At 30.9% G+C, this 23,503-nt stretch overlaps 3 protein-coding genes and 1 long non-coding RNA gene across 5 annotated transcripts; 2 read left to right on the top strand and 2 right to left on the bottom strand.

The window, feature by feature from the left end:
- Positions 1-4,107: 4,107 nt before the first annotated feature.
- On the top strand, positions 4,108-7,880 carry LOC108843274 (VAN3-binding protein). 2 transcript variants are annotated; one of them, XM_018616430.2, is made up of 7 exons: positions 4,108-4,533; positions 4,988-5,098; positions 5,527-5,971; positions 6,110-6,352; positions 6,422-6,471; positions 6,838-6,895; positions 7,368-7,880. In XM_018616430.2, exons 1-7 carry the CDS (start codon positions 4,234-4,236, stop codon positions 7,574-7,576), a joined length of 1,416 nt encoding a protein of 471 aa, XP_018471932.1. In that variant the 5' UTR covers positions 4,108-4,233; the 3' UTR covers positions 7,577-7,880. The 2 variants fall into 2 exon arrangements, with proteins under 2 accessions (XP_018471932.1, XP_018471931.1); XM_018616429.2 differs by having other exon boundaries at positions 5,524-5,971.
- A 2,250-nt stretch (positions 7,881-10,130) lies between these two features.
- LOC130499452 (uncharacterized) lies at positions 10,131-10,762 on the top strand. Its single transcript, XR_008938322.1, has 2 exons — positions 10,131-10,469; positions 10,542-10,762. It is a non-coding gene; the product is annotated as an uncharacterized LOC130499452 (long non-coding RNA).
- Positions 10,763-12,522: 1,760 nt separating this feature from the next.
- On the bottom strand, positions 12,523-14,288 carry LOC108840092 (protein LIFEGUARD 1). The gene is made up of 4 exons (XM_018612917.2): positions 13,946-14,288; positions 13,617-13,730; positions 13,101-13,258; positions 12,523-12,992 (listed from the first exon to the last, which is right to left on the bottom strand). The coding sequence occupies exons 1-4, from the start codon at positions 14,190-14,192 to the stop codon at positions 12,792-12,794; spliced, it is 720 nt and encodes a 239-aa protein (XP_018468419.1). The 5' UTR covers positions 14,193-14,288; the 3' UTR covers positions 12,523-12,791.
- A 7,438-nt stretch (positions 14,289-21,726) lies between these two features.
- LOC108840914 (EPIDERMAL PATTERNING FACTOR-like protein 4) lies at positions 21,727-22,668 on the bottom strand. Its single transcript, XM_018613716.2, has 2 exons — positions 22,407-22,668; positions 21,727-22,177 (listed from the first exon to the last, which is right to left on the bottom strand). Exons 1-2 carry the CDS (start codon positions 22,504-22,506, stop codon positions 21,951-21,953), a joined length of 327 nt encoding a protein of 108 aa, XP_018469218.1. The 5' UTR covers positions 22,507-22,668; the 3' UTR covers positions 21,727-21,950.
- Positions 22,669-23,503: the final 835 nt, after the last annotated feature.

Below are 23,503 nucleotides of genomic sequence, written 5' to 3'. Positions count from 1 at the left end.
ATATTAAACAAAACAAAATGTAGAACTACAAAATTTAAGTGAGTATATAAACTACATTTGTCAAAATATATAAACCATACTGTTGAATTAATTTTGATTAAGTGTTTATGAGTTGATTAGAGACAAAAAAATTAGAAAACTCGTTTATATTAGAAGTAAATCGAAATCAAAGAAATATGTTATAAACGCGAGGCCAGATCGTTATCGAATTTAGGCCGTAGTATACTGAATATTGAAGTTGCTAGTTTATTTATCTAAAATACCTTTTAAAGCTTTTTATTACATTGATAAGTTAAATGATACTCCCTCCGTTCCTCAAAGTAAGATTTTCTAGAGTTTTCACGTTTATTAAGACTACAATAAATATTTGCCAACTTTAGTTTACTATTTATGTTTTATACAATTTACAATAACTATCAACCAATAAAATTTAATCAATTCAAATATTCATAATTAATGATCCTCAAAAGTATACAAAAGTATACAAAAGTACCTTAAAAATATAGAAAATCTTTCTTTGTGGAACAAAAATAAAATCCAAAAAATCCTATTTTTAGGAACGGAGGGAGTAAGTTTTACATATAATAAATGGTAGTAAAGAAAGATATTTAAAAAAAAAAAGAGAAAGAAAACATTAGTAAAATGGTAGTGGAAATTAGGAGGGGCCATGAGAAATTATGAGCTTCAGCTACATTTCCCATGGATTCCTCGGAACCACTTTTATTTCCTCCCCTTATATTAAATAAGGTTTGATAAAGAGAGAGATGGAGGTCATTAGTGCTAAAGTGTGTTCAAAACAAAATCCCAAAAATATATCTCAATTAAGAAATATGCAATGAATGGTGGTTATATGCAATAGTGGTTATATGATGATGATAAATCTGAATATAAAATATAATATCTGAAATAAAGAAAACTATATAAATAATTGAAAATCAGAGAACCATAACTACAAATACAATCACTAACGCATGAAATCAGAACGGTCCTGCTGACTCTACTGATTGTGTGTCTGTTCCATATCAAGATATGGGGACCATATTCTCCTGGGCTGATCCTTATGTTCCTTACAGTAGACCTCCATTCGCTATGTACCACGTTGTATTTTACTTAGCTATCTAGTAGGCCCGACTAACCATCCTATATAATCCGGTTAGATGGAGCCACTTATTTTTCTTTTCGATAAGATCAAAAGTAACTCAAACCAGCTAGTGAAAAATGTTTACTAACGCCTCGCTGAAAACAAAACAAAAGATTGCTTCTGTATTTTTTGATTAGCCAAAGAAACAGGGTTTGATAAATTTTAATTAAGAATATTCGAGAACGATGAAAAGATATAGCGGTAAAAAATATAGAACGAGAATTTCTTTGCGGTAAAGATATATAGAACGAGAATTTCTTTGGTCTACCTTTTTATACCGTTTTCCCCTTCTCTGATTTTACTATATAGTTTCACCGACTAATTAAATATAAAGGAAAAAAAAAAAAAAAAAAAAGGTGCACCCGCACCCTTTGCCGTATCAGTAAAGGGTGTTAGCAAAGCAATCGCCATTTAGTTCTAGATATATACATACATACTGCATACGAATCCGATCATATTCCTTTGTAAGAAAAAGTATGTAAACAAAATACAAAAAAGTATGTAAACGAAACTCGTTTTTTTTCTTTTGTGAAGTATAAAGTTAGATAAGTTATCAAAATGTAAATTACATACATATGAATAAATGATAGATTAGAAGGGAAGCGAAAGTGTATATATGTAACGAGGTTAGTTTTGGGAAACTGAACGTACGTACGCATGCTGTTTATGTGTATGGAAACAGAGAAGTGGATCACGTGTTTGAGAATCTAATCTAACGTACAAATAAGTTTCAGTGCACTAGATGTCTCGAGCCATCCAGTCCAGCGCGACGTACCGTTGACACAAAAAGAAGAACACTCCAAGTCTTCAGTCCAGGCCCAGCTCACTTTACTCTAATTCTCGGACTCAAATAATTTCTATTTGCATTATTAGTGTAATACATGTTTTATTTTAGATTTTTTTTTTTGGCAACACATGTTTTATTTTAGATATATCATTGTTTCAATCGGATGTACAATCAGACTGATACAACAATATACGAACTGTGTAGAAAAGTATACAACAATTTTAGAATCATGTATATTCTTAACATATAGGGTTGCGTTTATGATGTGCTGACCCAAAAAGACTAGTTTGTTAATGTACGACAATTTACGAGTTACATCCAACAAAAAATGAGACACAAGGCTAACTAAAACAATGTCATTTAAACAAAAAAAAATAAAAAAAATAATGTCATTTTTATTACAATGATGTATTACAATATACGAACTGTGTAGAAAAATAATGCCAACTCGCCAAGACAACAAGGGTTCCATAAAACAGTGATCGACCGACGAGACACCCTCTCTTCCATGCTTTTATGTAGGTCTACTCACGAAAGATACGAAAGTTGAGAGGTCCATTCTCATTTAAGTCTTCTATATTAGATAAACCTCAAACACCCTTATCGAATTCGATTTAAAGTATGTCTACATACTCGTCAATTTAAAAGTCTCTTTCATTTTGCCTCCGAGTGATTAATTCATTGTATGAGTTATCATTTTCATTACAGCCTAATTATTTTTTCTATTATATCATTCGATTATAACTCATACAGTAGACCGTTCCTCGTTTAATTTCTAATGAGGAGAAAACAACATTGATTCAAATGAAAGTGACAAAACAATAGACATCTGAACCATGTTTCTTCTGATTTTCTTATATTCCACTTTCCACATAGAATACAACAAGTTAGTAAAAAGAAAACAGAGTCCAACTATCAACTTTGTTGTTGTTGTTGTTGTGTTTTACAACATATAGTTTCCCTTAAATTCTTTTTAGCTTTATAATTAATTTTTTGTTCCCCACCATCTACTACTAATCCCACTAAATCTTTCTTCCGCTACTTGGCATAAATATCTAGTTTTTATAAGCATTAGACCATCAACAATAGCTTTGCATAATTCAATTCTCTATTTTCTCTTTTAACACTCTATTCTATTATTATTTTCTTCCATCTAAACCTATTTCATTTCTAACCTTTATAATAGTTTTATTTAATAAAATTAAACACCCTATTCTACCATTTTTATTCATATTTTTATCATTTATAATTTACAACTATATGTCAATAATAATTTTGATAGTAATTAATTTATATAACTAAAATGATATAGTTTTAAATAAATTTTATTTTACTTTGTATTTATATTCTTATCTAAGTTTTTAAATAATATTAAAATTAATATTATTAAAATAAATAAAATTACGAAACTTCAATATACAATACAAAGATATAACTTATTCGAAATTTATTTTTAGAAAGATTTTTTCTATATTTATAGAAAAAACGAAACAATTATATATTCATAGAGTACAAAAATTTATAAATTTTGATACAGAAAACCAAACGATGAATTAATCTGTTATAAATAACTAATATCAAATAATTAGGGTAGAATAAAAAATCAAAAAATTTTAAAACCTAATTTAAATAAACACCTAGTTTTAGAGATATTTTTTGAAAAATTGTTAAATTTATTCAGATCAGAAAAGCTTTTGTATAAACTAGTGCAATTGTGAACTTAAATATGTAGAAAATTTTTAGAAACCAAAAACAGAATTAAGATATCACTATTAAAGATGTTCAGAAGTTTTTAGAAAACTTTTATTCAGAGATTTTTATAAAAAAAATTATCATTAAAAATAAAATAATAGAAAAACAAAATATATTGGTTCAACTTCTATTTCAAAATTAAAGTTTAATTATATATTTAAACTATATTTAATTACATATAAAAATTAAATTAAGTATTTTTGTTTAAAATCTTAATATGAAGATGATCTTACTTGATGATATGTTAATACCCAAAAAAACAAAACCTACTTGACTATTACAAACGCATTGTTGGTCTATAAAACCCCAAAATAAAAATTAAAAAGTAAAAACAACGGGCATAATTTTACTCGAGAGAGTGAGAGAGAAGAAAAAACAATAAAACGGAAGAGAAGAGAGAGAGAAAAGCAGAGTGAGAAAATAGCTTCGTGTCACTTGTCACCTCTATAAATCTTCTCTCCATTGACAACCTTTCACTTCCATCAACACTCCCCTCCCAAGACTCTCTCTCTCTCTCTTTATCTCCACTCAAATCTCTCTCTCTCTCTCTAAGATGGAAAGACCCATGGTTCCAACATGGAGACCTGACCCGGTTTACCGACCACCGGAGACGCCTCTGGAGCCGATGGAGTTCCTCGCTCGCTCATGGAGCGTCTCAGCTCTCGAAGTCTCCAAAGCTTTAACGCCTTCGAATTCTCAGACTCTCCTCCCCAAAACCGAAGAAGAACCCATCTCCGGCGACGGCGACGGCGAGGGCGATACGGAGGAGAACGGACTTGTCTCCGGAAACACCTTCTCCTTCGCGTGTTCAGAAACTTCTCAAATGGTGATGGATCGTATCTTGTCTCACTCTGTAAGTCTTCTATCCTCCTTTTGTGTTCCGTCCAGATAAAAACAGAGCATTTGCGGACAAAGCTATGCATTTTGTGTTCTCTTTCTTAAGATGTTGACACACTTTTTTTATCTCTTTCAGTTTCTTTCTTTTTCTTTTTGTTTTTATCCGCAGATTCTTAATTTCTCATCTTCTTTGAATTTTTTTTGTTTTTCCAAATCGAGACAATTGTTGTTCATGGAGATCTCTCCATGAAAGAATGTAATTTTCACGCGCAATAATTGTAATTATTAATCAAACAAAAACAAAAGATGAAAAATTTATGATTAGATATCTACATGCTTTCTGGGACCCTTATAAACATAACCACAAGTTTTTTTTTTAATTATTTGTCATCATCTCTGCAAAGAGTTCTTCTTTTGTCTCATATGTTCATCATTTTTTTTTTTTTAACAATGATGACATTTTGTTACAGCAAGAAGTGTCGCCAAGAACATCCGGTCGGCTTTCACACAGTAGTGGACCTCTCAACGGTTCTTTAACCGACAGTCCTCCTGTCTCTCCTCCAGAATCCGACGACATTAAGGTTCTCTCTCCCCCTCTCTCTTTAATCATATTTACTTATTAATTCTGGTTGAAAATCTGGGTTTATTGTTTAGTGGGTTTCTTCTGCAAAAGTTTGTGTTTTTCTCAATGTAAATGTTTTTCAATTTTTACTGCTTCACTGACAATAACATTCATGCCTTTCTCTTTCTCTTTATCCAACCATACCCACAGATCATGTTTTTTTCTCCGCTACTGTTCCCGATGTTTATTTTCAGTTTAACTATTAAATACAATTATTTACTCCTTAATCAATTGTTTTTTCCTCAGTTTGTATTTTTTACTCAATCAATTATTCTAGTGTTACTTTTGTCTGAATTACTTTGATTTTGTCTTTTTCTTGTTCATCACTCTTCCAAGATCCTTCCTTTTTAGGATTAGTTTCTCTAATTTGACTTTACTATGCAGCAGTTTTGTCGGGCAAACAACAACACTTCACTCAACAACATCAACTCCCAGTTCCGTTCCACGGCCACTACTCCGGGACCTATAACCGCCATAGCCACACAGTCCAAGACCGTTGGACGCTGGCTTAAGGACCGGAGGGAGAAGAAAAAAGAGGAGACTCGAGCTCACAACGCTCAGATTCACGCCGCTGTCTCCGTCGCCGGCGTCGCTGCGGCTGTTGCCGCCATCGCAGCGGCCACCGCCGCGACTTCTAGCTCCGGGAAGGACGAGCAGATGGCTAAAACAGACATGGCGGTTGCTTCGGCCGCGACCCTTGTCGCTGCTCAGTGTGTGGAGGCTGCTGAGTTTATGGGAGCTGAGAGAGAGCATCTGGCCTCTGTTGTTAGCTCTGCGGTTAATGTTCGCTCTGCCGGAGATATCATGACTCTCACCGCCGGTGCTGCCACAGGTTTAGTAGCTTCAGAACTCTCTGTTTTGGGGTTTTGACTTATAAAGTTGGAAACTTGATCTAAGGGTTGACTCAAAATTTAGACTTTTTATGATGAAATTTGATGTTTGGTTAATTTTGATCTTATTATATGTGCAGCTTTAAGGGGAGTGGCGACCTTGAAGGCGAGGGCGATGAAAGAAGTGTGGAACATTGCATCAGTGATACCAATGGACAAGGGAATCACTTCTACTGGAGGATGCAGCAATGTTCACAATGGTAGCAACGGTAGCTCGAGCAGTAGTCACAGTGGGGAACTTACGCAACCTGAGAATTTCCTGGGAACTTGTAGCAGAGAGTGGCTTGCTAGAGGTTGCGAACTTCTCAAACGCACTCGCAAAGGTAAAACAATGAGTTGTATAGTTTACATTTTAGTTCTTTTGTCTAATGATTTTGTGTTACTTTTTACAGGTGATCTCCACTGGAAAATAGTTTCTGTTTACATCAACAAGATGAATCAGGTAAAGGTCTATTTTCCCTTAGTGTCTCGAGATTTGTTCACTTTAGGAGATGATCGTTGATCTGATTAAAAAGATTAAAGAGAGCCTAGATTTTGATAATCAGTGGGGAATCTTTAGTAGCTTCACATGGATGTAAAACTTTGTTACATGAAACACACGAAAAGATGAGAAAATGAGATTTCAAATGGCAGGAAAAGAAGAGAAAGCAGAGACAGTACTAAAGCTAGTTAAAAAAAAAAAGCATTGCTGTGAAAATGATGATGATAATGAAATTATGGGATCCACTTTTTGTCTTTTCTCTGTAAGCATTTTTCCTTAAGAATCAACAATTGTTTTTTTTGATTGTTTTGATTATTGATCTTGTAGGTTATGCTGAAGATGAAGAGCAAGCATGTTGGGAAAACCTTCACCAAGAAGAAAAAGAGTAAGATATCATTTGCTCTTGTTATATATATAATATATAACTTCTCTTTTCATAAGTATGACTTTTAAAATTTAAAACCTGAAAAGATTGATAGGAGGTTTAGCTAATTCCTTCCAAGACATTAAAGATGATTCTTCTAAATGGGGATTAAAACAAAGAATGTTTTCTAGTTATTTTGTTTGATATCACTCAATGGTACCAAAGTTTAAAGCTTTATCTTTTTGTCATTATATACTGTCAATTATATGTGAACCCTGGCAAAGAGAATTCAAAACGTTGAGGTGGGTCTGCTTTGGATATGGGGATTTGAGAAGAAAAAAATGAAAAAGCAAAAGTGTGTATGTGACTAAAGTAACTTATAAGATCAAATCAAAAGTGGCCCTCTAACTTTTACTTTTTGTCTATTCTTTGAATGTGAACTTGAAGACTCTTTGTTTTAAATGTTTTACCTTTGTTCCAATTTTGGTTGCAGACATTGTTCTTGAAGTGATCAAGAATGTTCCAGCCTGGCCTGGACGACATTTGCTAGAGGGGGGAGATGATCTGAGATACTTTGGGTTGAAGACGGTTATGCGAGGTGACGTGGAATTTGAGTGCAAAAGCCAGAGGGAGTATGATATGTGGACGCAAGGTGTTTCAAGGCTTCTTGTCATTGCTGCTGAAAGGAGATTTAGGGTGTGAATAAAACCTTTTTAAAACACCCACCTAGTATGGGAGTGCGTTTTAACTTATGGGGTCAAAATTAAAACTTTGGCAAACTTTAGGGGTTCTTTTAAGGTAATGTGTTTTGGGTGGGTATAATGTGATGGACCTACTTAGTCAAGGTTTCAAAAACGAAGGTGGGGAAGGGTTTGGTTTTGGATAAACAAAACTTAGTGGGGTGATCTATATAATGTTTAATTTCTTAGGTCTCTTTTTGTTGGTGGTCATTTTGTATAAAAAAAAAACAAGGTTGAAGTAAGAGATAATATATTATTTTATATTATTGATTAGTCCATTTTTCATATTGATTGGGAACATCAAATATGCTTCTTTTTTGTCCCATTATCGCTGAAAAAATCCATAAAGAATCTGCACATGTTTCTATACGAAAGAAGAAGACAAAATAAATAATGCAGAACTGCTTTGGTAGTTGTTAACAGCTTATCATGTGTTTTCTGAAGCCATTAACACTCGCAATATCTATACTTATGTTCTTAAAATTGGATCAATGGAAGGTTTTGATCAGTGATTATTAACAAAAATTAATCCAGCCTAGAATGAATGATAGTCTACTTCGCAGAATTTCCACAAATGCATAGACATCTTTTGCATTAACACTTAGAGCATCTCTAATGTATATACTTCTATATTTTTTTCTAAAATATAAATCTCTATTATAGAGATGAATTTGCTTTAATGTATTATTTTATAATAGGATTCTTCTATTTTAGAAGAAAATATAAAAGAATTTTATTTTTTTTATCTTTATATTTATAGATGAAAATAACAAATTTTTATATTTTTTTTATAAAAAGAAAAACTCTATTATAAAGATATACATTGGAGTAAATCCATTTTTATAATAGAGTTTTTCTATTTTTGAGGAAAATATAGAGATAATAATAGAGTTGGTTCGAAGATGATCATTAATATGTTAATGTCCGCCGTATATATAAAGAGACCTTGAGAAACAAGTAATCCCTACAAAAGCTGGTCAAATTAAAAACATAGAGCACAAAAGTAACCCAGTCATTAAGGGCTTATGCTCGTAACTAAGTAGTGCACTGGGGACATCATATAAGATGAAATTAATCACTCTTGTTCTTGGTCTGGAGTTTCACCAAAATATCCAAGATTTTGAGGAAGAAACTGATGATATATCATGGGTTTTATGGATTTGGACAATAATATAAATCTTTCTTTTAAAGTTTACAATATATTTTGAAAAGTCTCTCCAGTTGTAGGCATGTTTTGCACCAATTCGGAAAATTTGGAGTTTTAAGAGATTTAGAGTCGAAGAAATCAAGTGGACCCAACCATTGAGCATGGTGTCGATCGACACTATGTTTGGTGTCGGTCGATATTCATTACTTATAAAGAGACAGACGTAATTTATCAAGTTTTCACTAATTATAAAAAATATAGAAGTTTTTTTAATTTACAAAAAGTTTAAGACGAGCTTGTATACCTATATATATTATATTTCAAACCATAATTAGTTAGGCTAATTATTATTTTAGATTTGGATAGACAAGTCAAAACTCTTTTAAAGATTGATTTTAAACTCCATATTTATACGTTGATAAAAAATCTATTTATGCCATTTATTCAGATTATTATTATTTCTTCTCTGACCATGTCTGATTAAATCACTAATTAGGTTTAAAGGATCAAAGAATTGATAGAATAAATTGTTAGGGTTTATCTTTTATTTTTCATCTTGATTGTTCTTAATACTAGATTTGGTTTGACAATCAGAAATCTAGATCATTGAACTATTGGTAAATGTGAAAGTATTATTGATTGCTTAAACTAATTTTGACGAGATACAAAGAAATTTAGTTTAAGAATTTAGTGAATTTATCAAATTTTATTTTAATGTTTGTCTTAGTCTTTTGAATTCACAAAAAATCGTGATTCTATGATCTAGCCTTAATTATCTCTACAATGAAAGTTGATTTACTTGTGCATTGTGATTTGAGTTCTAAAACTGTTCTTCATATATAAACCTTTCATATATAAACCTTGATAATTGTTTGATCGCCATTCTAATTTCATGGAAATTTTTTTGGATCTAGAGCTTTTTTCCTATATTTCACAACCATTTTTATTTACTACTTTTATTGGTTTATTATAGATTTATATTAATCCGAAAGTAAAATCTATTGTGTGAATATCAATCTTTGTGGATTTGATCCTTAAATATTACAACTGACATTCTTAAAAATTGCAAAGTTACAGATAACTTTAAGCATCTCAAGTGATGCTGTCCAAATAAAGATTAGCAGCAGCACAGTTATACTCATCGTAGTCAAGTTTCCTGGTCAGCTGGTTCGTGACAAAGAGTATGTATCTGAATATAGTACGATTGCAGCTAAACAATAGGTTCCCCCAATGATAGAATATGTACATTAATCTAAACTATTAAAATTAAAGTACAAATAAATTTTAACCCTGAGTTTTCCTCAATAATTACAATAATATAACACTGGCCTTAAACCCAATAGTTTTACACTTTTCTTAATATATCCATTCATTTCCTATACCAAAAACGTTAAACCATCCCTAATACACAGTCATTTTAAACTTTTCCTTAGCCATCCAAATTAATTAAAGTCACGTAGCCTTAGATTACTTTTAAACACGGAGGCTTCATGTCTTCTTCTCCAATTTTCTTTTTGTTCGATGAAATTTTTTTTTCTCCATTCTTACAAATTTTTTTCTCCATTTTTTCCACTCACTTTGTTTGATGGATTCAACAGAAGGCTAGATCGGAGTTTTGCGGAGTTTAGTTGTTTCTTGCTCCATCGTTGTTGTTTGTGGTCTCAGATTTGTGGGTTATATGATGAGTCAAGACGTCCGTAAATTTTCGGTAAGCTCCGGTGTGGTTTCGTAATTTGAAGCGGGAATGACCGATTGAGAATGAATCGCGACCTGACTGCAGTTAGGTGGCTCGGGAGGTTGCGGCTGTGTTGGTTAGGAGACGGCCACAAGTTCGGTTAACTAGGGTTTCTTAACATGCTTCCGGTTCAGTTAAATAGGGTTTCTTAGAGCATCTTTATCAATATATTTTAATACATCTTAGAGTATTATAATAAAAAGAAATAATTGAATAAGTGATGAAAGATGTATATTTTGGATTCTACACAAGAAGCATTTTGGTTAGATTTTCCCACTTATCATATTACTAATTATTATTAAATTTTATTACTTACATTATTTTATTATTTTTTACACCTAAGCTATATCTTTTCAGTTATACCATTAAAGATGCTCTTAATATGCTTCCAGTTTTGAACGTTTAGTTTTCTTCTTCTGATTTTATCTATCAAATAATTAATTAATTCTGCTCTGGTAACCGAACCAAACATATATGAATTATCTTATAATAGAAATATTTTATCGTCCCTCCATGTTTACCGTAGCTTACGGTTAGATTTTTTCAAAACTTATGTATGTTTGGAAGCTATTAGTTTTTTTATAAAGTTATAAACCAGGTCGGTTATACCAAAATACATTAGAATCATTTTTTTTTCTAAAAGAATCAATTTGCTTTAAGTAGTGCAATATATGTTTTCAACTGATATATGCATAACTTTCTGTTAATGTATAATTTATATGTTTTACATTTGTTCATACAATCTATTCTGATATGAGGAAGTTTGTTGATATTTAAACAAAATACAATTATAGAAACCGAAAATGTTAACTAACTTACATTTCAAAATACAATTTGATGGGATGAAGTTTTTTCTAAGTTTCTTGATATTATTTTAGAAAATGTCGCAATTTTTAATAATATAGATTTAATAAAATTTTAAAAAGATGATTCAATTAAAAAACAACAGTTTTTTTTTTTAATTTCTCTTTAACAGAATAGATTTATAAATTCATGATTTATGGCATATATATATATATATACAAAAATCCAATCGATTCCTCTAACCCTAGAAAAACCAAAATCGAGTGGGTACTTCAATATTCAAAATATAATAAAATATTAGTTACTCGAATTAGGGATTTTTGGATATTTATAAGTAAAAAATATCTAAAACCCCTGAATTACCAAGTTTTCTAGGTTTTATTTTGGGGTTTGGGCGTTTTTCGGGATTTTTTCTGGTTTTAAACTTGAACTAGATCCCAACTATTTATATTCGGATCCACTTTGGGTTTTATAATAATAGAAACCGATTCAAATCCGATATTATCCGAACCGATTCAATTCAAATTAAACTATAAAATTGTTGTGTTTGAAATGTTTATGTAATTATCAAAAAACAAACACCCGCGCGTCTAGTTATTTTTAATGCGAAAAACTAATAATAAATCTGAATTGTTTGAGAGTTAGTGAATACTACTTGTATCAAACCAGAGACGATGATGATAAGGAGGGCACCTAAGAGGAACGGCTCAAGAAAGGAGAAATCATTGTTATACCTATGACCATTGTAGCAGTCAGAATTGCAGTCTCCAGAACCATCATCCCTGTGTTCAGAAGTAATTAATAATGTAACATCAAAATCACATTGTTTTTTTTCTCTCGCAATAGATAGTTATAGAAAAGAGTTAGCATAGTTTCTTGCAAACACTTACCTCCACTTTGAACTTGTTATCCATATCCTTGTTAGTTATATATTCCGAAATAAAGAAGATTCAGGGAAAAATGCGAAGAATAAGTATTTGATCAACGGCTGCTTCTCTCTGCTTCTCTCTCTATGGGGTGGTTTTGGTCAAAGCCTTTCCCATTGGGACACTGCTTGTCTTTAGCTTGCATTTTGGTGACTTGGCCAGGTTTATCTCAACTTAACCAAAATCCACAACCACAACTAAACCACAGTTTTGTTTTGTATACGTTCTAATTTACTGCATCTTTTGGCAGATTTTATCTATTTTTAACAGAGAATAATTACTGAAAAAGAAACATATATTGGAAAACTGAGCAGATATTATCGAATATTCCAAATCACATGTAGCTTTTCTTCTAGATATTCCTTGCAAAACAAGGAACCTCTTAAACCGAAAGTCTTGAGATTTAAGAGTTATCATAATCGATCTTTACACAAAATATATATTTAACAATTATTTAAAGCAAATAGCATAACCTAGCCTTTTAAAGTTTGTGTCTTGAACTAGTTCTAAGTAACCCATGACGAGGACATTAACAGATAGGATGTGTGCATGATGCATCAAATCACTAGGTGTGGATGGCAAAACCAAGGATATGGAGGAAGAGATTGATGACGTCGAGATAAAGACAAATAGCAGCATGGATATACTCGTCGTAGTTGAGTTTCTTGATCAGCTGATTCGTGTCGTAGACAATGTAACCGCAGAACACGACTGAAGCGAAACAGCTGAATATCATCGACGATAGCTTCCCCAGAGGATGGAGTACCTAATATACATTTTTGTTTTCATAAATCTTTTAATGTCTCTTCTTCATAGACGTATAAATGAATCAGATTTGTTTTAGAGTTAGTATATATATATATATGTATATTACCTGTATGATAGAGAAGACAAGGATGATAAGGAGGGCTCCGAAGAGGAATGGTTCAAGGAAAGAGAAGTCATGGCCTCTCCTTACTGCCCAGAAAGTGTATATCGTTAACCCCAGGACCATTGTAGCTGTGAGAATCGCTGCCTCCAGAACAATCTTCCCTGTTTTTTTTTTGCAAAAGAATAAGATTGTAATATCAGTGGAAGTTAATTTTGTTCTTTTTTATTGGTGTAAATGTTAAAATTATTTTTGTTCTTTCATCTCTAAAGTATGCTAACTGGATCATGTATGCGTGTGAAGTTAAGGTGCAAGTAAAACATAAATCTTGATCCAAATTCCAAACACTATCTCCCCACAATGAACGTATCTTTTCATCATCTTTCAAAACAGAGAACATCCAAGGCAAAATGGTAAAATGACCATGACATGACGAGTGAGTCCGAGACAAAATCAACACTCACAATACTACGTACAAGCAGAACCAATAATGGAGAAATCTCCTAATCTCTGTAACCATACCTTTTGAAAAAGAGCAGCAAAGTCCCACGGCGAAAGAGATGGTGAGGGTGAAGAGCATTAAGATTATGAGGTTGACGGGATGCTTCTTGGCAAACACAATCAGTGGCCACAGCACTACAAATACACACATGAAAAAAGCAAACACCATCAATAAAAATGATCAATAAAACCTTCTTAATTCTTATATAAACTAAGAATCTGTTATGTAAAAATTATCAAACAGTAGCGCTCAACCCAAAAAAAAAATCAAAAAATCAAAGGAAGAGTGAGTATATAGTCCAGGAAGATGAAGAAATAAGTTTTAGCTAAATCTTGAAAGAAGACGCAACTGAGGAGAGGAATAACGAGCGAGACGAAGAAGACGACAAGGCCGGGTGTGGTTGTCGTGACGAAGACAGAGATGTCGCCTACGAAGAAAACGACTGAGGAGACTCCTACAGTCACGATCAGCTGAAGAGTCAAGACGGCGTAAACCTTCCTTATGAAAGCCCAGCGGAGCCCGGGGCTCTCCGTCATCTTAGGATAAAGCTCCTTATCACCGATCACTACACCACTCTCTATGTCTGATTTCTCCATTGTTCTTTGTCAAATCTTGAAAGAAGAAAAAAAATCTAAATATAAAGATGAGAGAGAATAAGGGTTTTGCTTTTTTCTTGGTGGGAAGGAAATTACTAGGAAAGTGATGAAGTTATACTGTTCTAACTGTGGTCAATGCAATCATACTTAAAGCCAGTTATAATTAGACACGTGGAGTTTATTCGAGGGGAGTTTTCCTGTGTATTGACTCCTACCAAGTACCAACTCTCAAGCAAAGGGGTGTATGATCCAGTCACTGTGATTCTCCAGACGAACGAATTATAATACGACATGTGGAAGAGTTAGACCGCTTTGCTTTTGTGTAGCTGTCGTATCATAATTTCATGCATGGGAATAGAAAGGGGGGACCATACTGTACGTAAGAAAGTTTTGTGACTATATATAACAACCTGGGATAGTCTTTTGACTCTTTCCTAATACTGTATATGGGTTAGGGTAATTATTAGTTATCGTAATTATTTAAGGAGACTAATAATACTGACTACGAAGATAACTGTACCAACCCTAGCTACGACAGCAATTGTTAATTAGCTTGTTTGTTGAAAGTTGTAACAACTACAAGTTACTTAAATGTGGATATATGACAGCCTAGTGAGTAGAGATGCAACCAATGTGTAAGAGTTTAAAAACCTCACTTCATTTTTTTTAACACAAAAAACCTCACTTCATATATACCCCACCAAAAGTATACATATTTGGCATCTAAAAAGGTAAAAAATAAATAAAGACGTTGATTCATTTTGTAAAATGCCTTAAATCATTCTTATTTAGTTATCTTCGAGACCCATTTGGTCTTTTGAGTTTCTTGCGATGGAGATGCCCTTAGTAAAGGTAGTCTTGTTAGATACATAAATACATTGATAATGCACATGCTTAATTGTTCCACAAAAAAATGGCAAAGGCACTCGAACAATTTGATCAAAAAAAAAGGCACTTGAACAATAAATAGAACAGAAGGAGGAGTGTATAATATTGCCCAATTCAAATTTATTGGAAGGTATGGGCTACTTACTCATATGTACAATAAGATTAAAGCCCATTGGACTTCAATTTAGAAGTACTGAAGTTTCATTGCGCTGTGAAAGTAACATATATAATAAAAAGTAGGGTAGATAGGAATTAATTGAAGTTTCCAAGTGTAGATGGTGTCTATGAACCTACCGAAGGACTGTTCTCTGATGTGAATCCAAAAGTATAAAAAATATCGTTGATGCGATAGATTTGACAATGCACTTTTTTGGTCAAAACAATGCATATCTCTTTTTTTTTGTCATCTGATAATGTAATTACTATGCTCAACTGAGCTTAACGTTTGGTTACAAACTTACAACCATACTTTCATCAAAGCAGTACAAGACAAGATCAATACAACTCCAGACCGTCTATACCAAAAAATTAAGCCATTGACCCCCAGTCACCAACCAGTTGATTCTCTATTTCTCTAACCAAAAATTCAAGTGCTTAAATCACTAAGTCTCAACAGCAACAGAGGACAATCTTTCTTCATTCTCAAAAAGATTCTTAAGCCAAAAAGAAGCATCCGCAGCCACATATGATTGCATATAGCCACCTTTAAAAACACTTTGAGTTATGATGTAAGTTTCTCTATTAGTTGATTTCTCTTCAGTTAATATTCTCCACCATTCTATCTTTTCCAATTTTTTCATTAACTCAGCATGTTGATATTTAAAGTTTGGCCATGCTTTGGGTCTTGTAATAATTTGGGGCAGAGTCGTATCATCCATTGTTACAATGATGAGGTTGAGGAGTGGAAACTTTCCAAGGCCCAATAAGAGCGTCTGAAGCTTGACCTCATCAAGGGAGCAAACATTGAATATTGCCCATCGACTATGCATTATCACCTTTCCTGTTTCATCCCGCACCACCTAAACTGCACCACATTTAGCTTTGGTTTTGTTCCAATCCACTCCAATGTTTCCTTTCAACCACCCAAGCTGCACCACATTTAACAATGCACTTCTCTTATTCTGTTTCTTTCTTCCAAAGAGTAACCATGTTAATTAATTCTGTTTAGTAGTAAAACATATATTATGACTGGAAAATAAATGCTAACTAATTGACTTTGTAGATGCCAAAAAAAAAAATAGTTGACTTTGTTTACTTATAAGAATATTAAATATATTTTAAAATTATATTTTGATTATTGAGTTTTTCACATTTTAAAATAATTATTTCTGATTCTTATAATTAACAGAGAATATGATCTATCACAATTTTTTTGTTCTAGCTATATATATTCTTTTCTTTTCTTTTCTTTTCTTTTCAATTTTTTTTTATTAATTTCTAATTTTTTAGTACACATTTATAAATATTTACTTGTTGAATATACTTTTTATTCATCATAGTCTCAATACAGTAGAGAATTGAATTCAATTTTTCATTTTAAGTTCTATTATTTCGCATATATTTTATTGATATTGTTTTAATATTTTAAAATTAATTTTTTCTCATTTCAACTTAAAATACTCCATTATTATAATTTAGTCTTGCAACTAATTCTTTTCACTAAAATTCAATATAATAAAATTAACATTATTATGAATTAAATATGAATTTTATTTATCTATATTTATGTTTTATTATCTTATATATTAAAATTATAAAATTACAATTTTAACTTGCATGATTAGTCATACACAGATCTATTTTCTATTAGTTAGAAAATAAGTCTTCTTTCACAACTGACCAAACATTTGTGGCCAGATAAAAAAAATGATATCTTTTTTCAAAAAAATGTTTGTTTTATTTGGTCTAAAAGTTCAAATTATTAATAAAATGCCAATATTTTTTTGAAATTGATTATATTATTCAGTCACTTTCATCTTTGTTTTATTTACAACATTGTCATCAATACAACAACCATTATGCATGACCAAAATCAAACTCTAAGTGCATTTGGAAATCAACATCTACTCTTCCTATCTCATTTTCTATTCATACAGAGACCATGTATTTTTTCATTTTCTCTCTCATTTAATCCTAATAACCCAATTTTTTTTATTTCAAAATATGTAAGTTTATTGGAGTCACCTAAGTTCATGATTCCTAGTCAATAACAAGTGAGCATCTTTATGAAGAAATTATGTGTGTTTGGAGAAGTAAGGAAAAAATCTCACCAAATCTAGGTATGATCTTCGAACTTTTTAAAAAAAATTGTTCGCTAAAAAAATCTTTTAATCAATGCATAGTTTTATAAATGATTACTTTATGTGTTTTCATAAAGTTTCTAGAGGTTTGCTAACTTTTCTTTGTAATCAAAAAGGCGCAGTAGGCTTCTCTAAAAAGCTTTTCTGATATACATTTTTTGCATTTGACTGTCACATGAAGTCAATTGTGAGTAGAGTTTTTGAAAGGCATTTATACAGTTATGTGACACCTTCGAAATGTGGCAAGAAATCTACGTAATTCAGTTTTGTAGTTGATAATTTATAATTAAATATTTTATTTTAAAGTTTATTAACTAGAATTTTTATCCAGAATTTTTTTTCTAAGTAATTTTAATTAATTAGAAGATTTCTCGATAAATTTACTTTTTCACTCTTAGATTTTGGTCATATCTTAAGCTATGAGAGCAGACTTCTCAGAAAACTTCTCTAAAAATATATGAGGTTAGGCAATATTCATGTTTATCAAGAAGTTTGCATTAAAATATTTTTTCAGGAGTCTTCTCTATTAGTTTTATGAGATTACACTTTTTTCCAAATTTTAAAATGAAATAGTAAGATTTCTTATCAATTAATTTGTATTTTTAACAATATTTGGGCTCCTCAATGAAATTTATAATTTTTATAATATGAGATTAGCAAAGTTCAGTTTATTTATTTTCTAGCTAATGAGAAAAGATTTCCTTAAAAAATCTTCTCTCTTAGTTTTAGAATACTTGCATTTTTCATATATAAAATAAAATTGAAAATGTTTCCGAAATCATGCGTATTAAAGTTCTAATAGACTTTTGATGCCAGATGTTAAACTTATGTTTTTGTACTTATGTGATATGTTTGAACTTGTGTCGAATGTTATTTATTGTAAATATGTGTCCAATAACAATATATCCAAAACTATTTAAACACTTTAAAAGATAATTCTTTTTTTTAATCTTATATAAGAAAAAAAATATTTTCGTTAAGTTTAACACATTTTCTTAATTCAAATCTAACACACAAAAACAAAAATATAATTTGTATTGTTTGTGTAAGTGGAAACTTAGTTTCCCAAAACAGAGTAAAATAGATTTGTATCACAATCTTCATGATTGTGACTAAAACATAAAAAAAAAAAATTTACTTTAACAAATGTTTTTATCCGCCTCAGAGTTTTGAAAACAAAAATATTTTTACTAAAATTTTCTAAGAAATGTTTCAGACCCTTAAATTTTCAGATCTGATCCTGATAGAAGAGAGAGAGAGAGAGAAAATGATGTAAAATGTTAAAAAAAAAGAAAAATAGATATTGAATAAATCAACAATGTTTGATAGTCTTTATGTAGTTGAATAAATCCCTCCAATTTTTCATGTATACAAGTTCTACCTCATTCAGTTTTTATGTAGTTGCTCAAAAAAATTATGTTTTATGTACTACACTTGAGTAAAAACGATCTATGTACTTGGTTATTTTCTAAATTTCTTATGAATTAAATGTGAAAGAGAAAGTCAATACATAAGAATGCAAAAGGAAATACATCATCATCATCATTTAATTTGAAAATCTTTTATCAAAAAAAAAAAAACATCATCATGCAGACCGTAGCAGCCAGCGTATGAGAATCTTTGCAAAAATATCTTCTTTTACTTTCTGTTCTTTTCAACACATAACTTTCTTCACTGCGCAACAAACTTTAAAACCTCAAAAAAACTTATTTGTGACAGTGTTTTCTACAGTCTTTAATTTCTCAAAGCATAACTATCTTCATTAACAAGAAAAGACTACATGTCTTGTATTTCGAAGAGGCTAGTGTTTGATGTATATATAGTAAAAACTCTATAAATTAATAATGATGTGACTATAGTATTTTATTAATTTACAAAGTTATTAAGTTACAAAAAGTTTTTTTTTTAGATTTGAAATATTTATTTTTTTATTTATAGATAAGAAGATAGTTTATTTTAGTGTCTATACTTTAATTAAATTTTAGAAATTCGATTTTTATTTTATTTATTATTTTTTTGGTATGTACTTTTATGTTTTATAGAATTTAAATGTGGTTTTAGATATAATTTTACAAGATATTATCAAAATATATTGAGTTGTTAAGAAAAATAAAAATAATTTCATTATGAATATAAAACCAACAATATAATGTTTAGTTTATATTTCTATAAAATGTTTATATATATTATTAATTTATGATTGTAATGAGCTTATATATTTACATAAGACTTTATAAAAAATAGTATCTTATTATTTTATCGTTACGTGTCATATTTTAAACAGTCAAACTCAGAACTGTAAAAATTTATTAATTTATCAAATATTAATTTATAAATTTTCTACCGTAAAATACGTACACTATCTTAAACAAACACGCTTGGTAATCAAAACGTTAGAAACTCTCTTTTCCTAGTCTATCAAGATATGCGTCAAAACCACCACCATTTACTGTTCAAAAAAAAAAACCACGCCATATCTATAAAGAAACCATCATTCTTTAACATATACAATTATTGTTTGTGACTACACTCTTGTAGACATCTACAACGCATTATTTTCCCTCCCATCTCTGAAGTTAAATTTCAAAATATTTTTATATCTAAGACCAGTTGGATACTTTTCCAAACACTAAAATCAAAACTATAAAAATTAATTAGGACTACTCGTTAGGAAAAAAAAAGAAGGATATTAATTCAGATATTGCAAACTTGTATGTAAGGAACAGAGTATGCAGTCCGACACGAGTACATATGCGGCTTTGTAGTGAAATTAGGAAAAACTCCAAATCATAAATGCTTTCTTACTACTTTTTACAATCGTTACTATAATATTTTTATATATGCTTCATGTTTTTTCTATAGTAAATGGTCCTGCTGTAAACTTACACGTGCAAGTACAATATAAATATTAATCAATATTTATATTGACACCTTACACAATTATCATCAAAGAGCAATAATTAAATATATATGGCTGTCGAGGGACAAAGTCACAAAACATATGGGTCCAAACAAACATGCATATAAGCATTAACCGACTCTCCAAGAAGCTAAGCGCAACTCTATTCACAACGTCTGGTGTAAAACCGACTCTCAGGAGCTCGCAAGAGCTATCAACTCGAAGTCATATTCGGTGGAGCTTTTCGGAGTTCTCATGGATATCGAGTTTCTATCCACTGCATTTGCTTTCTTTTCTGTTTCTTTTGTTAGCCGAGAGAACAATTCAGCAGCTGACTCTCTGGCCAAGTTTGCTCTCCATAACTCTATTGCTACCTTGTTTTGATCCCGTTTAGATTTATAAATCAGTTCGTTGCCAAAAAAAAAAAAAAAAAAGCATTAACCAGATAAATAAAGTACTGGTTTTGTTTGTTAAGAGAGATTTGTTCGAAAATTAGAGTACTTAATCAGCTGATAACGTAAAATGATGAAAACAACAAAACTCCATGCTAATTTTGTTTCTATGGTCTAAAAAAATTAAATACTTGTAAAGTTGCAACATTTTGTTTCATATATACTGTAAAACAATAAAATTAATAAATTGACTGCGCTATAAAAACAAGTGATATGATTTAATTTACAAATTTTGCTAGTTCGAGTAATTCATTCCAAAAGATACTTCAACAGTATAATACTTAAAATATTTTCCATTGTACTGTTACTAGCTATTTTGTGACAAATAGTAATCCACATTTCATGTGTTTGCTTTAAAATTCTGATTATACTACATTTTACTAGTACAAACTTTATTAAATTTTACGTTTTTTTAAAAAGAATTACACTTGTGATACTTTAATATGGTAACATTTTAATGTATCGTTATTTAATTAAAAATGTTTGCTTTTTTCTCTTTTGATTATTATGATATTTTACCATTCACAGTTGTCTAGAGCATTTGTCGTTTTATGTTACCAGCTTGTATAATGTCTTTTTTTTCTATCAAACTGGTTTGTATATAACACTTTTATTTTCTTATAACAAAAAGAGAAGATATCAACCACAAAAAACACTCTTAGCATCTCCAATTCTTTGTTGTTTTCAGTTTTATAATAATATTTAAAAATAAAATTTCTCCAAACCAGATATATTTTTATTCTATCATAGAGATTTCTACTTTTTCCTTTATGGAAAAAAATAACATTCTTCTATTTTTTCCTCTATATTTAGATATTATCATTTTAGAAAAATAGCAAAATAATATAGAATTTTATTTTGTTAATTTAGAAAAATACATTAGAATATATTTCAACTATATTATAGATTTTTTTTATTTTTAAAATAAAAATAGCAAAATACATCTTAGATACTTTAAAATAAACGCCTGTAAGACTAATTGTTGCTTCTACGATGAGCAAGTGTCATTGGGTAAGAAATGATGACTTTCTTTCTCTCTCTCGGTAATATCACAACAAAAGTTGCCTTCCTAGAGACTAATATTTTAATACTAACAATTAACACAAAAGTTTGATAACACTAATTAATCAGCTAAACTGAAGGGCGAGACAAATGAAAAAAAGAAACAAGAAGCATTAAAACACTTTTTAAATAATTTTTTGTCTAAATAAGTAACAATCTAGGGCATGAAAAGCTTGTCGCCACACTTACACCGCCAAGCTTCAGGATAATACTCTAATGGAATGCTCATACCGGGTTGTATCGGTACGTGAACCGGTTTACACGGCTGACACTTCTCACACTTCGATCTACACGTCGGTGGTGATGAACCAAGTCCGCCAAACCGCTTATTCCCCGTAAAATGACCGTGAAAATCCGACTCGGTTCTTTGACCAAGCCATCCAACTGGATTAACAATCGATTTAATTTGCTCTTTATTAAACAACAAAAATCAGTTATGGATTTAGCTTAGAAAGATAGCTAGCTTTTTTTTTGTAGCTAGATTATCTATTTAATCAAACCAAAGTTTACTGAGCTTCGTATGAAATTACCTCAGAAATTCAAGAAATTTCATGTTTATCTCGCAAGAAAATCAGTCTTTCAATACTTTAGTGTGAGATTATTGTGTTCTTACCGGCGGAGACTTTGGAGACGGCCAAAAAGACATGGAGGAGAGCAAATGTGGCGAGTGCAGCGAAGATAAAGAGACGCCGGCGGCGACGGAGAGCCCCCATTAACAAGAACCGGCGAGAATGCAAACGTTAGCAGAGACAAGTGTTTGGCTATTTGTTTTGTTTTTGTTCCTTCTAACGGGAGAGATTTTTTGGGCTTTAAGTGTATTTGTTTGGGAATTGGGGTTATTCATTTGGTCTTAAGTTAAAAAAAACTTAGACAGAGAGCGTGTAAACAGTGTATTGAATAGACACATGAAGCTTTGGAATCCAGTTATTAAATACAAATTGCTATTGTTTTTCTTTTGTTTTCTTTCTATTTGACTGTATCTAGTATTTACTCTTGTTTTCCATCTTCACTTACACTTTGGTGAGATTACTATCCACTTAATATTAAGTTATTAACCCATTAAAATCTGACTTCTAAAACCCCCCCACTAAAATATCAGTTTCTACATCAAATGCTCAAATCATGTGTTAATCAAACCGGATAATTAAACATTTCTTGATTTACCTATTAGCTAAAGTAAAAATAAAGAAACAGCTGATCAGTTAGTTATACAATAAAATTATATGGTGTTATAAATAGATTGTAAAAGATATAACTCGTTTGTCAGTCCTTGAATCATACTATAGTCACCATTGATTGCCTCACTGTGGTTCATCCTTTCAAGTTCATTAAGATTAGATTCTGAATAATGGTCTAACTGGGTCATCCTATAAAATTGATTTTTTGAGTGATGAACGTACTAATATATAAGAGTTTTTTTTATTTAGTTACATTACTATGACCACTAACGCCACGTTCGTATTCATGCCAAAATGGCAACGTCAATTTCCTTGTCAAAAGCGCAAATTAATAATTTTCGTCAAAACCACAAAATTAAGTTTTTTTACCAAATAAAAAATTAGGTTTCTCAAAACCATAGAATAAGATTTTTTTAGTTGAATGGCAAATCAAATTTTTCTTCAAAACCACATAATTATTTTTTTCCTGCAAAAACTACAAAACTGATGTTTTTACCAAATTTATAGAATTAAGTTTCCGACAAAATTAAAT

Source organism: Raphanus sativus, chromosome 2 (genome assembly GCF_000801105.2).
Source record: "Raphanus sativus cultivar WK10039 chromosome 2, ASM80110v3, whole genome shotgun sequence".
NCBI classification, from domain to species: domain Eukaryota; kingdom Viridiplantae; phylum Streptophyta; class Magnoliopsida; order Brassicales; family Brassicaceae; genus Raphanus; species Raphanus sativus.
The sequence above is the reverse complement of the archived record's forward strand: the minus strand, read 5'-3'. Positions and strand labels throughout refer to the sequence as shown.

Excerpts from the sequence above, each read along its gene's own strand:
- LOC108840914 (XM_018613716.2), bottom strand. The coding sequence starts at position 22,506 with ATGGGGGCTCTCCGTCGCCGCCGGCGTCTCTTTATCTTCGCTGCACTC. Across the intron at positions 22,178-22,406 it reads CGTCTCCAAAGTCTCCGCCG|TTGGATGGCTTGGTCAAAGA; the intron begins GTAAGAACACAA and ends TTGTTAATCCAG.
- LOC108840092 (XM_018612917.2), bottom strand. The coding sequence starts at position 14,192 with ATGGAGAAATCAGACATAGAGAGTGGTGTAGTGATCGGTGATAAGGAG. Across the intron at positions 13,731-13,945 it reads GCTCGTTATTCCTCTCCTCA|TGCTGTGGCCACTGATTGTG; the intron begins GTTGCGTCTTCT and ends GTGTATTTGTAG. Across the intron at positions 13,259-13,616 it reads TTGCTGCTCTTTTTCAAAAG|GGAAGATTGTTCTGGAGGCA; the intron begins GTATGGTTACAG and ends AAAAAAAAACAG.
- LOC108843274 (XM_018616429.2), top strand. The coding sequence starts at position 4,234 with ATGGAAAGACCCATGGTTCCAACATGGAGACCTGACCCGGTTTACCGA. Across the intron at positions 4,534-4,987 it reads ATCGTATCTTGTCTCACTCT|CAAGAAGTGTCGCCAAGAAC; the intron begins GTAAGTCTTCTA and ends ATTTTGTTACAG. Across the intron at positions 5,972-6,109 it reads CACCGCCGGTGCTGCCACAG|CTTTAAGGGGAGTGGCGACC; the intron begins GTTTAGTAGCTT and ends TTATATGTGCAG.